Raw genomic sequence first — 13,483 nt, 5'->3', positions numbered from 1 at the left:
CCTTGTTTAATGCATAGCGCCTAATATCCTATACACTTCTCTTCTCAGAAAAACTTCAAAAAGTGTTGTAGGGGCGCTTTGGGAAATTAGCACATGTATTAGGTTACCATAATACTTTCCTCTCATATACAAGGTGTAAAAGCCCTCATTTCTGTGCGTCATTGTATAGAGAAAACAAAGAGGCGTGAGTCCACAAATACATTGTACTTCTCTTCTTCTATATAGTGCAACTCTGTAGCGGCACCTAGTGGACGTGCTCTTACATTGAGAGTGAACCCCTAGTTTGTTTTCTTGCTTTCATTTATCCTATATCACATTATATATTGCTCTCAGAAATACAGATTATTCGTTTAATCTATTAAACCCCGTCCTCGTAGACTAGGTCATGCCACATACAACAAATAGGAAGAAAAATAAAACTAAATCTCATTTAGAGTTAAATACTTCAAATATTTTTCTTTCTAAGTGTATTGCTTTAAGGTCTAAGTCTCTACAAATCAAGCATGGTGTAAAAAAACAAACAATGACACTATAAAACCAATATGCAAAGTCAAAGAAGAATATAACTAATGTAAAAGGTTCATATATCGAAAGAATCTAACATGCTCCTAGAAATAATATGTTCAACAGCAACAGAAGAGGAGGAGGAGGAGGAGATAATAACAATAATAATAATATATTCATGAGCATCTCTCTTCAACTTACCATGGTGGTATCAACCCCTTTGGAAATTAAGTTGTCTGCAAATTGTGATGCAATTGTTGTAACGAAAACTGAAGCTAGTGGAGGAAGGACAGAGACCTGAAATTATATATAAAATTTTAAATATTACCCTCACACATCCCTAAGAAAATGCATTGTAAGCCTTCAATTCTTTATGTGCAAGCCCACAAGCAATACGTTGTACTTTTGGATTCCATAAAGGGAATATGATCTGTTACATAGTATATATGTTCATTACTATGTAGCTTATGCCTCTTATTTACAACAATAGACATGCATTATTAACCCCTTTATTTTACCGTTTCTTTTAACTTGGGAGGTGAAGTAGTGTTGACTGAATGTTTATTTATTCCCTTGGGGAATGACCTAGTACAAATCTCAGAGTATCTAGTTTTAACAAACATTTCTGAGGGAGCTCAACTTCTTGTATCTTCTATGTTAGAATCTTTTTTCTTTTAGCTTAACTATTTGCCTCAAAGCCCATTTACTTATTTGAAATCATAACTTGATTTGGATTTGGTGCACCTCATGGGTTCTGCCCCAATAGCGAGTTTTGATGCTTTAGTGTAGGCCTTCGGTTTCATAATGGATGGAACGTATATGTGTTATAGCTAGGTCCCATAACTTGTCGAATCTGACTGAAACCTAATTAACAACTGGGTCAAAGGGCATCATGCTTTGAGATTTGAGAATCACAACATATAAAACAGCAATAGAACTACTGCTTCGCAGTTTAAAAATGTCAAAATTGATTCCACTGGTAATGTATTTTGAGGAGTTAACAGTAAAGTACATCTTTTTTATGAAGGCGCAACAGAACAGCTACTTCCTCAGATTGCAAGTCATAATAGTACAGACAAGAGACTATATAGTCACATGTAAGTAACATATATTAAAGTGGTTTTGAGACTAGAATGGCATTTCACTGTGATTCTAAAATCAATGAAAAGATATTTCTCATAATGGTATAATTCATTAAAATTTGGGACAAACATTTCAATGAGAGTAATGGGTCATCGTTATTTGCTCTACACATTAATTTAAAGGGAATTAAATCATAATTTACTAAACAAGTTTAATGTCGGCTCACCCATGCAGCTTCAGTCAGATTGAGGTTCAGTTCGTCACTGCAAGAGATGTAGCTAGCAATTATAATTTGTTAGATAAAAACTTACGAGATAACTAAACAATTACTATCCAGATGCTTTAACACCAGTGACTGTGAACTGGAAAGAAAGAACAGTAAGGAATACAGTAAGGAATGTTCCATCATCCATCTCATATCGTACAGTAAGGAGTGGAGAGACTGTTCATAATCATATACTAGTTTGGAAAGTTGTTTACTTTCTGAGAAACTAGCTTCAATTCTTCTCCGTACACGCTATTACAGAGTAAGAGCTGATCATGTATCACCGAGAGCAATAATAATATGAAAAAAAGAAAACAGAAAGCAAGAACACAAAATTTAGTGTGGTTGACTCTTCAGTGCAAGAGCTACGTCTACTTTATGATTTCACTAAGACAAAGGAGAATGCAATGTATGTAAACTCACAAGCTATGTAATGTTCTCAATGCACCACGAATAGGGTTGGTAAAATTCTATTTTTTTAATTATTGTTAAATAACAAATTGGTACTCATATTTAAAAGATTTTATCAAAAAAATTCAATAACTTGTTTGGGCTCCATTAAAATTAAATTACGGGAATATGTATTTTGATATAATAATTTTTTTTTTTTGGAAAACATGTGTTTAAAAAATGAGAAGTTTTGGATTTACATATAAGAATAATTTATTGAAAAATATGTAGTTGAAAAAAGGAAAGAGAAAAATGCATTAAAATTAAAATTGAGCCTAAGCACGGGCTTTATTTAGGTTGATGCTTGTTATGGTTATTTTTCAGCTTCTTCTAGTTATTTAGACTGCCTTCATTAATTTGATTGTGGGTAGTAAATATTTCAGAAATTATTCTCCTCTATTTTTAAAAATTGTAATTTTGAAGTTTACCAATTATGCAACTTGATCCTTGAGGTTTCAAAATCTTGCATATTAGCCCCTGAGCTTTCAAATTTATGAATGTTGGCCCCTAAGGTTTTAGAATCTTGCATATTAGTCGATGAACTTTTGAAAAACTTAGATTATCTAAAATTTCAAAGTAGAGAAAGTCCGTGATGTCTCTATCCGTGACAAATTGATTCATAAGCTTTAGTATAACCGTAGTTCACCTCCTCGTTGGTCTAGAGACCTCTCTCCATCATCCTAATTATGTGTGATTGCTGTTCCCTTGGAATGCTATTTATTTGGTCGGGATTGATTTTATGGTGTTGTGATTGAGTTGTTTTTGGTCGGTTCTTGAAGTATCAAATATTAGATTCCTATTCAAAAGTTTTTTTTGCTACAAATATTGTTGGACCTTCTACTACCTCTAACCTTTTGGTGGTTTTGAGATTAAAATTCAGTGATGCATGACTCTTCATATTAGCTCACCAAATTGTTTGGTCGGGATTATTTTCTGTTCTTGCTGCTAGACACCCTCTGAAATTTTTTTCAGTTATGCATGACTTCTCGTATTGGCTGACCAGCCCTTTGGTACTCCTTAGTGGTTTGACAGATTGGACTTGTCTACCTCTATTTTTCCACGGAGACTATATATATAGAGGGTGAAGTACCTTCTTGTGGTGGTCGACCCTCCCATTTGAAAACCTAAGATCTGTCTACCCCTTTCAGTTTTCATTGTGCATTCGTAGCTTTTGCTATGTGTGCAAGCCTTCTAGTTAATGGGATAGGTTTTTGGCTTTCTATTTGTCGATTATTTGCTGATGTGTATGAAGGGCTTTGCTGTTTTTGAAGATTTTGCTCCCTCTTGTGCATGCTATTTGTGCATGAGTTTCCATCTTTTGGTGATGATTTTATGGTATTCGTGTATCTTAAGTAATACGTCGTGCAAGACAATATAACTAAGGGGACGATTGGAACCAGTAGAGAATGGGAGGTTTTTAATACTTGGAGTTGCAATCAGGGTCGAGTAACGGTTTTAAAATAGCGGGCTATTCTATACATCATCATTTAAGTTGAGCACGTGAGATATCGACACACTAACTTGAGAGGGAGAGTTAGAATATGAGTTATGGAAATATTTCTTTCTAGCTTATATGTTAGTCTAATTAGGAATTAATATTATTCATTTTTGTATATGATTTATATTCTTTCCTTTTTATTGCCTTCTATTACAAGGATTGTACTTAGGGTTGGCAACGGTTCGGTTATGGGTCGGTTCGGCCAAAATCATTACCGCACCACCAATTTTTGGACCATACTATAACCGCACCATAACCATGTAAATCGGTTTGATTCCGTTTGGTTCGGCACGGTTCGGTTCGATTAATAACCACGAAAATAAATTATTTTTTTTAGGTTCATCTGTCAAATTGATATAAAACAATTTATGAAAAAAGTCAATGAAAATAAAAACACAATATTCAAAACGAAAATGCAAACATTATCCAAAATTTCAATTGTAAAATACAAATTTAATAAACAATCTTATAAATTTAACAATACTAAATTTTTCCTTCATTCTTAATTGTTGTGCATCGAAGTTACTTGATTCATTCTTCCCCACAAGTCTTACTAGTGTAGATCAACACTTAAAGTTGATTCATATATAGTAAATAAGAAATTTAAGTAGAGAATAAAACGATACTACCTATTCTAGAATAGTCTTAACTAAGATTTAAATAAAAAAAAAATTCACCTCTTCGTCAGCTTCCTTCTCGCTAAACGTTGCACAAGCTCTAGAGTATGAAGAAGAAGTAGAATTTTCTACCCATAATAGAAAAAAATTAACAATAAAAGGAGCTGTGCTTGAGTTTGTGGTCTGTGGAGAGTAGGGTTTGCATTTATATACGGTTATACTAATGCTATTATTATGGGCTAATGGTAAGTGGGTTGGCCGGCTGAGTCATTTAGATGTAATGGAGGGATTTTGTTTTGGGCTAGATAGAAAAGTAGTGTAAAGCTCAATAATCAAATTTTTTTTTTTTTTTTTTTTTTTTAAAGCGGTAATCGGTTCGGTTTTGGTTCGACGGTGTAAATACCATACCCGCACCGACACGAACCGGTTCATAAAAATAAAAACTATATCCGCCCCATTGCACCATTGGTTCGATTTTTTTCGCCCCATTCGGTTCGGTTAACCGCTGTTTTCGATTTTGACGGTTCAAATTGCCATCCCTAATTGTACTCCTATAGATAGGATTGATTGAGTATTTAATAAATATTTTCGCCTAAATTTCAAGTTAATGCATTAGGTCTAAATCAAAGGTCTTATCTCTTATTTTGGATAGTTAAATGTATCTTTTCTAAATTTGGTGGTCGATCAAGCTTGATGAAGTGGTCTTTCATGTACCCTAACACAAATAAATTTCACGTTTATTTAATTGATTATTTGGAAAACTCAAGCCAAGATTTAAACCTAGTCACAATGGTGAATGAATAAGCAGCATTTTAGTGGTTTACTGCTTTTTGAATTGGATAGCTCTTAGAAGAGGGGAAAAAAATACATATTAAATTAATTAGAGGAGGATGTGTAGGTTCAACAACAAAAGGAAACTAAGTCTACTAAACAAACTTGATGTGGTTTACGTCAATGCCTTTTTGCCATTCTTTTCAATCCAGAGTTATCTCTATTGAAAGGTCTAATGAAATCTAATACTTTGCAGTTGTCTGATGCCATGTTTAGTTTAGGTCACCTATCCTTCTTTTAGACATTTTCCCTGTTTTTGGCCTTTTCTGAAAGCAAAGTGGCTTTCACGTTGTACTTCTTTGTAAAATAACCATTTTAATCTGTTTTGCATCATAATGCTTGTCCTTGGATTGCCAAAAATTAGCAAAATGTTGGAAATCTTGTTGGAACACGTATGTCCGTGTTATGTACATGTCATAATGTGTTTGTTTCCGATGTATTTTGGACTTGGACAGCTGTCGATACTCTGGATCCAGGCTGGCTTCAGAATGTTCATCAATTTTCTTTGTAACGTTTGTCGATTTGTTAACCTTTCTTTTGCTTCCTTTGGTGGCTGGTTAATGGAAGTGTGTAGCAGATGTCATGCTGAGAATAAGAGAGAGATATTGAGTCTAGATGTTTATGACAGCTGGCTATCCACGGGATCCAGGCTGGCTTCAGAATGTTCATCAATTTTCTTTGTAACGTTTGTCGATTTGTTAACCTTTCTTTTGCTTCCTTTGGTGGCTGGTTAATGGAAGTGTGTAGCAGATGTCATGCTGAGAATAAGAGAGAGAATTGAGTCTAGATGTTTATGACAGCTGGCTATCCGCATGCAGCATTTTGTCTAAGACAAGTAGATCCTGGCATCCTGCTTGCTTATTTATCTTGTTGTCTGCATAGTTAATTTATTAACTAAATTGCCTGCAGAATATAGTTCATCGGATCTCAATGAAGATTATTTGGGTTCTAATTTGTGTTTTGTACTTGCCAATTGTTTGTTCTTATAGCTGTGAATTTATGTGCATCAACTGCTAAGATTTTGAGAAGCACAACCAGTCTTTCCACAATGTTTTAGACTATCATTTGTTTGGATATGTGGCCATATTAGCATTTACTATTACTATTTGCCTTGCAGGATGTAACAGCTACTAAAGGAAATGAATTTGAAGACTACTTTTTGAAGCGCGAGCTGCTTATGGGAATATATGAGAAGGGATTTGAGAGACCTTCTCCAATTCAGGAGGAGAGTATTCCAATTGCTCTCACTGGAAGTGATATCTTGGCTAGGGCAAAAAATGGAACTGGGAAAACTGCTGCCTTTTGCGTTCCTGCCCTGGAGAAAATTGACCAAGATAACAATGTTATTCAAGGTTTCCTTATTTATTTGATACTTCTTGTGAATATGGCATCTCTATACCCTACCTTGTCGAATTTGACTTCTTTAACAGAAGAATGTCAGGGAAGAAGAATTGATTCAAATTCAAGAATGGGTGCAAATTAATTCTTTTTTTTTTTTTCTTGTGAAAATGAGAGCTTATTGAGAGCTGAAATTGAGTTTAAGATAAATGAATTAGTGATAGTTGCTACCACTATTTTTTTCCCAAGTTAGAGTCGACTCAGTTATGCCATTACATGATATCCTTTTAAAAAATCATATGAAGATGTTTATTTGGGATAGCAGATACGGATAGTTACAAGATTGCTCTTAGTCATTTACATCACATATACTCATTAATGCAGTATCTGAGTGAACTTCTAGACAATTAATTTCTCAGTTTGACCTTTTCTCATTTATTGGCTCCAGTTATATCTTTGCTACGATCAGTTTTTAAATTATTCAGTTCTAATATTGCATCTTTCCAATTTGCACTATTGCAGTTGTTATTCTTGTCCCAACACGAGAATTAGCTCTTCAGACATCACAAGTTTGCAAAGAGCTTGGGAAGCATCTAAAAGTTCAAGTCATGGTTACAACTGGTGGAACTAGCTTAAGAGATGACATAATGCGTTTGTATCAACCAGTTCACTTGCTTGTTGGAACTCCAGGGAGAATCCTTGATCTTGCTAATAAGGGTGTTTGCGTTTTGAAAGATTGCTCTATGCTTGTGATGGATGAGGTATGAAAATGTTTTGATATATCTTTATTTTCGCAATTAGCTCTCTATTTTATTTATCTATCTATTTTTTTTTTTTGAGGATGAGTCAATCAAATTAGAAGTGAAATGTTATTGTTCTTTTATCAGTATTTGTTATTGGGAGGCTGGAAGCATTCCTTACTAGTTTCCATTTCTTCAGCACCACCAACCCCTCCCCTCCCCTTCCCCTCGGTTTAACTCTGGTGGCGGCGGGGGGGGGCGGGGGGGGGGGGGGGGGGGGGGGGGGGGGGGGATGCTGGACGTATTATTACTTTAGGAAGATATTAATTTTTTTCGTGAAATGTGTGAGATGAGCTGTTTAGAATTTCTACTTGCTGAACAAATGATAGCAGCACTAGATGTTACTGCTATTTGAATTTTGATTTGAGTTATTTATCTAGAACTTATGAATAGACAAGGGATACTGTTGGATTTGGAGAACTAGTTTGTATAGTTACAGTTTTTTGCTTCAAAATGTAAGTATTTACACCTCTGTTGGTTGCTGTTTAAGGTCTATTGCCATTGATTGATGCCCAAGGTCCAAGGTTGAATTAGCAGAATTGACTTTTGTAGAGTCATGGCATTCCAAACCACGTGGCAGATTGTGGACATCTGATTTTACGATGATCTTTTTTTATTTGGTTCTGGCTTTGTGAAGAAGTGATTATTGATGGGTAAACTTCATCCTGTTTCTACCACTGTCTTTCAGGCTGATAAGCTTTTGTCACCGGAGTTCCAACCTTCCATCGAGCAGTTAATTCGTTTTTTGCCTTCAAACCGTCAGATCTTAATGTTCTCTGCTACGTTTCCTGTCACGGTGAAAGATTTCAAAGATAGATACCTGCGGAAGCCTTATGTCATCAACCTTATGGATGAGCTAACTCTCAAGGGTATAACACAGTATTATGCATTTGTTGAAGAAAGACAGAAAGTTCACTGCCTCAATACTCTCTTTTCGAAGGTTAGAACTCTTGTTGAGAATGACTGTCTTGTGGATGATGCATTGTGGTTTTCTCCATGGAAAATCTGTTTTGGAGATTATATACGTGTAAATTTTTTGCCTGCAGCTTCAAATAAACCAATCTATTATTTTCTGCAATTCTGTGAATCGAGTAGAACTTCTTGCCAAGAAAATCACGGAGCTTGGCTATTCTTGTTTCTACATTCACGCTAAGATGCTTCAAGATCATCGCAACAGAGTTTTTCATGACTTCCGCAATGGTGCCTGTAGGAATCTTGTTTGCACAGGTATGATCTCCATCTTCTTGCAACAACTGTGCTTTTACATGGACATTTGTTCTCAGATGAGTATGCAATGCTCAACTTGTTCGATTATGCCCACGGTTCTTAACAATAATGGTTCATATATTAGTCTCCTAGATTTATTGTGCCCTGCTTGCGACAATTGGATTCAGTGGGGAAATGTTAATATTACACGTGGTTGGTTGTGATGAAAGTAGGATATGTATTTTCCTCCAAGTTGGTGCAGATTGTGAACAATTAGTGCGTGTTGTAAGAGTAAATAGACAAGTTAATCTTGAATGTTTTAATATAACAGCAAGGAAATGTAGAGGGGCACTAGTTGAAAAGTTTCTTAGGCATGTGCTATTTTTGAAGCATTTGGTGAAGTGACATGCTACCAACTTTTAGGCTTTCAATGCGAGGGCTTTCTTGATTTTTTCCTAGTAACAAAAATGCGCTTAAATTGATGAAGGAATGCATTTTATTAGTTTCATCGCTGCCATTTCTAAAATAATCCAATTACGTTAACTGTAACTTGACTAACGTTGATTGTATATTTTTTAATAGGTAGTTTTTTGTATTCCCGCATAGGTAATTATTAGGTGATCGCTCCTGCAGTCCTACATTTGCTATTTTTGTGTGTACATTTTTCCTTGTGAAGCATTCATTGAATTCGTGTTCTTAAATGAAGGATGCTGCATTTCTCCTAACCACTTATTAGATGGAGGAGAAAGGAAGGACATGACTTTTGCCTGCATTTTGATTCTACTCTCATCCAATAAAATTGTATTTCTCGTTAAACAGTATCCTATATCCTTTATTGCAATAATTATTTTATCTTCCTTATGCATTATCTTCCTTATGCAATCTATTGCAGATCTATTCACGAGAGGTATAGATATCCAAGCAGTCAATGTCGTTATCAATTTTGATTTTCCAAAGAACTCAGAGACATATTTACACAGGGTATGTTAAATTTTATGCCAGTTTACCATTCACGCTGCTGTGCTATTTTCTCATGGACAACAATACTGTCGTGTAGGTTGGACGATCTGGAAGGTTTGGACATCTTGGGTTAGCTGTGAATCTGATAACCTATGAAGACCGTTTCAATTTGTATGCTGTTATTCTATTTTTCAGTGATACAATATTACTTCATTTTTGGAGATTATTATATGATTTTCCTACTCGAATCTTTCAGGTATAGGATTGAACAAGAACTTGGGACAGAGATCAAGCAGATCCCTCCACATATAGATCAGGCTATATATTGTCGTTAATTGTGGTGACAACTCCTGTTCATTGTCGAAAGGTAATGGTGAGTCATGTCATATATGCATATTTATTTGTTAGCATTTATTTTCAGGTTTTCTGCAAATCAGGTATAAATGCACTTATATTTGAAGTCATGCAATTTAAGGTTTTTTATTTTTATGTGCATGTTCATTTATGTTACTTGCCATTGATTGATGCCCAAGGTCCAAGGTTGAATTAGCAGAATTGACTTTTGTAGAGTCATGGCATTCCAAACCACGTGGCAGATTGTGGACATCTGATTTTACGATGATCTTTTTTTATTTGGTTCTGGCTTTGTGAAGAAGTGATTATTGATGGGTAAACTTCATCCTGTTTCTACCACTGTCTTTCAGGCTGATAAGCTTTTGTCACCGGAGTTCCAACCTTCCATCGAGCAGTTAATTCGTTTTTTGCCTTCAAACCGTCAGATCTTAATGTTCTCTGCTACGTTTCCTGTCACGGTGAAAGATTTCAAAGATAGATACCTGCGGAAGCCTTATGTCATCAACCTTATGGATGAGCTAACTCTCAAGGGTATAACACAGTATTATGCATTTGTTGAAGAAAGACAGAAAGTTCACTGCCTCAATACTCTCTTTTCGAAGGTTAGAACTCTTGTTGAGAATGACTGTCTTGTGGATGATGCATTGTGGTTTTCTCCATGGAAAATCTGTTTTGGAGATTATATACGTGTAAATTTTTTGCCTGCAGCTTCAAATAAACCAATCTATTATTTTCTGCAATTCTGTGAATCGAGTAGAACTTCTTGCCAAGAAAATCACGGAGCTTGGCTATTCTTGTTTCTACATTCACGCTAAGATGCTTCAAGATCATCGCAACAGAGTTTTTCATGACTTCCGCAATGGTGCCTGTAGGAATCTTGTTTGCACAGGTATGATCTCCATCTTCTTGCAACAACTGTGCTTTTACATGGACATTTGTTCTCAGATGAGTATGCAATGCTCAACTTGTTCGATTATGCCCACGGTTCTTAACAATAATGGTTCATATATTAGTCTCCTAGATTTATTGTGCCCTGCTTGCGACAATTGGATTCAGTGGGGAAATGTTAATATTACACGTGGTTGGTTGTGATGAAAGTAGGATATGTATTTTCCTCCAAGTTGGTGCAGATTGTGAACAATTAGTGCGTGTTGTAAGAGTAAATAGACAAGTTAATCTTGAATGTTTTAATATAACAGCAAGGAAATGTAGAGGGGCACTAGTTGAAAAGTTTCTTAGGCATGTGCTATTTTTGAAGCATTTGGTGAAGTGACATGCTACCAACTTTTAGGCTTTCAATGCGAGGGCTTTCTTGATTTTTTCCTAGTAACAAAAATGCGCTTAAATTGATGAAGGAATGCATTTTATTAGTTTCATCGCTGCCATTTCTAAAATAATCCAATTACGTTAACTGTAACTTGACTAACGTTGATTGTATATTTTTTAATAGGTAGTTTTTTGTATTCCCGCATAGGTAATTATTAGGTGATCGCTCCTGCAGTCCTACATTTGCTATTTTTGTGTGTACATTTTTCCTTGTGAAGCATTCATTGAATTCGTGTTCTTAAATGAAGGATGCTGCATTTCTCCTAACCACTTATTAGATGGAGGAGAAAGGAAGGACATGACTTTTGCCTGCATTTTGATTCTACTCTCATCCAATAAAATTGTATTTCTCGTTAAACAGTATCCTATATCCTTTATTGCAATAATTATTTTATCTTCCTTATGCATTATCTTCCTTATGCAATCTATTGCAGATCTATTCACGAGAGGTATAGATATCCAAGCAGTCAATGTCGTTATCAATTTTGATTTTCCAAAGAACTCAGAGACATATTTACACAGGGTATGTTAAATTTTATGCCATTTTACCATTCACGCTGCTGTGCTATTTTCTCATGGACAACAATACTGTCGTGTAGGTTGGACGATCTGGAAGGTTTGGACATCTTGGGTTAGCTGTGAATTTGATAACATATGAAGACCGCTTCAATTTGTATGCTGTCATTCTGTTTTTCATTGACAGAATATTACTTCATTTGTGGAATTGTTATGATTTTCATACTCGCATCTTTCAGGTATAGGATTGAACAAGAACTTGGAACAGAGATCAAGCAGATCCCTCCACATATAGATCAGGCTATATATTGTCGTTAATTGTGGTGACAACTCCTGTTCATTGTCGAAAGGTAATGGTGAGTCATGTCATATATGCATATTTATTTGTTAGCATTTATTTTCAGGTTTTCTGCAAATCAGGTATAAATGCACTTATATTTGAAGTCATGCAATTTAAGGTTTTTTATTTTTATGTGCATGTTCATTTATGTTACAATTACTTTGTTGAGAATCAATTACCTCCTTGGTTGAGTTGAGTAAAATCTTTTCATTGAATTATCGATTCCTCATTTCTAATTTCGGATTATAGTAATTTTCTTTAAAATATCTCGTAACTTATTCGAAATGGTATCGTGGAAGAATGGTGATAACTAACCATTGTTTAAAAATGCTATTAGAGGCTTACGCTTTGAATCCTGTCTCACGGTGGCTTTCATAAAATGCCTCAAAATCCACACTTCAAATGTCATTTTGTGAGGTTCAAGGTGACTTAAGGTTTTGCCTGCATATCTTGCATTGTCCAGACCTCCAATTAATAGCTTTAGATATTTTAGTCATTTCTTTATAGCCTAATATGTTTTAGGTTCTTTTATTTTCCTTTTCTGTCTATACGAAAAGAAAAAAAAAAAGAGGGAGGACGATAGCAATGAATAAGAAGAAACTTCTAGCCTGTTTGAGCCCCATTATTCTCCAAAATTGCATTTTAGAATAGTGATTTGATGGAGAATATGTGGTTAAAAAATAAAGAAAAATTTTGGGTTTGCGTGTAATATTATTTTATTGCAGAATGTGTGTGGTTGAAATTAAAAGAGAAAAATGTATTTTAGAAGTAATGGGGATCAACTAAGTGCCCAGTGACAAGGATGGTGATGTCAATGATTTTCCTTAAAGATCATATTAGTGGTGATAATATCAATATGAGAAATTTTTTAGTTGTCTCTACTAGTAGTCACTTTGATACGTGATTACTAATTTGAGAGCTTATTATTTTTATCATATCGATCTATTTTATATTCATTTGCAAGTTAAACTTTTAATATTGATAATTAGTTTTATTATGGTTTTCAATGAGCATATTTTTGTATTTTGTTATTCTTTAGCATATTTTTGTATTCTTTTGAATTATTTTATTGTTCTGTCTTGAGGTAAGCTTCCCCTCAGAGATGTAAAATGCCTTGGTACGTAGTTTATCATTTTTAAACATTGTATCTACTATGTAGTATTGCTTTCCGTGGGAAATATTATTGGGACACTTGAGCACTTTATAGCTTGGATGCTTCTGAGTCTTTCCACTGCATTTAACTTCGGTTGATTTGTTTTGCTTTATAAAATGTAGTTGTTTGGCAGTTTCAGTTTTAATACATTGTTTAGACATGGTGTTGGGAAGTTCCCATAATGTTTTAGCAAATATATACTTACACGTTAAAGTTGATACCTGCTGTCCAAAAACCGCCCT

At 34.9% G+C, this 13,483-nt stretch overlaps 2 protein-coding genes and 1 long non-coding RNA gene across 4 annotated transcripts in view; 2 read left to right on the top strand and 1 right to left on the bottom strand.

Annotated features, from left to right (window-relative positions):
- Positions 1–132: 132 nt before the first annotated feature.
- LOC111390004 lies at positions 133–2,339 on the bottom strand. Its single transcript, XR_002701834.1, has 3 exons — positions 1,814–2,339; positions 706–801; positions 133–151 (listed from the first exon to the last, which is right to left on the bottom strand). It is a non-coding gene; the product is annotated as an uncharacterized LOC111390004 (long non-coding RNA).
- Positions 2,340–5,682: 3,343 nt separating this feature from the next.
- The window catches only part of LOC111389998 (DEAD-box ATP-dependent RNA helicase 6-like), an 8,993-nt gene continuing 1,192 nt past the window's right edge, over positions 5,683–13,483 (top strand). Inside the window, exons 1-9 of the mRNA XM_023014985.1 lie at positions 5,683–5,977; positions 6,131–6,210; positions 6,339–6,600; positions 7,109–7,347; positions 8,075–8,326; positions 8,433–8,613; positions 9,485–9,573; positions 9,650–9,723; positions 9,809–9,919. Of these exons, the coding sequence (XP_022870753.1) occupies positions 5,683–5,977; positions 6,131–6,210; positions 6,339–6,600; positions 7,109–7,347; positions 8,075–8,326; positions 8,433–8,613; positions 9,485–9,573; positions 9,650–9,723; positions 9,809–9,887 (1,551 nt within the window). The 3' untranslated portion in view covers positions 9,888–9,919. The remainder of the gene's footprint in view (positions 5,978–6,130; positions 6,211–6,338; positions 6,601–7,108; positions 7,348–8,074; positions 8,327–8,432; positions 8,614–9,484; positions 9,574–9,649; positions 9,724–9,808; positions 9,920–13,483) is intronic.
- Positions 10,091–13,483, top strand: part of LOC111390002 (DEAD-box ATP-dependent RNA helicase 8-like) — a 15,214-nt gene continuing 11,821 nt past the window's right edge. Inside the window, exons 1-5 of one of the 2 annotated variants that reach the window (XM_023014988.1) lie at positions 10,091–10,508; positions 10,615–10,795; positions 11,667–11,755; positions 11,832–11,905; positions 11,988–12,098. In XM_023014988.1, coding sequence (XP_022870756.1) covers positions 10,218–10,508; positions 10,615–10,795; positions 11,667–11,755; positions 11,832–11,905; positions 11,988–12,066 — 714 coding nt within the window. In that variant the 5' untranslated portion in view covers positions 10,091–10,217 and the 3' untranslated portion in view covers positions 12,067–12,098. Of the gene's footprint in view, positions 10,509–10,614; positions 10,796–11,666; positions 11,756–11,831; positions 11,906–11,987; positions 12,105–13,483 lie in introns of both variants that reach the window. The other variant, XM_023014989.1, reaches the window with a different exon arrangement.

The sequence above is a fragment of the Olea europaea genome, unplaced genomic scaffold, assembly GCF_002742605.1.
Source record: "Olea europaea var. sylvestris unplaced genomic scaffold, O_europaea_v1 scaffold638, whole genome shotgun sequence".
Lineage (NCBI taxonomy): Eukaryota > Viridiplantae > Streptophyta > Magnoliopsida > Lamiales > Oleaceae > Olea > Olea europaea.
The sequence above is the reverse complement of the archived record's forward strand: the minus strand, read 5'-3'. Positions and strand labels throughout refer to the sequence as shown.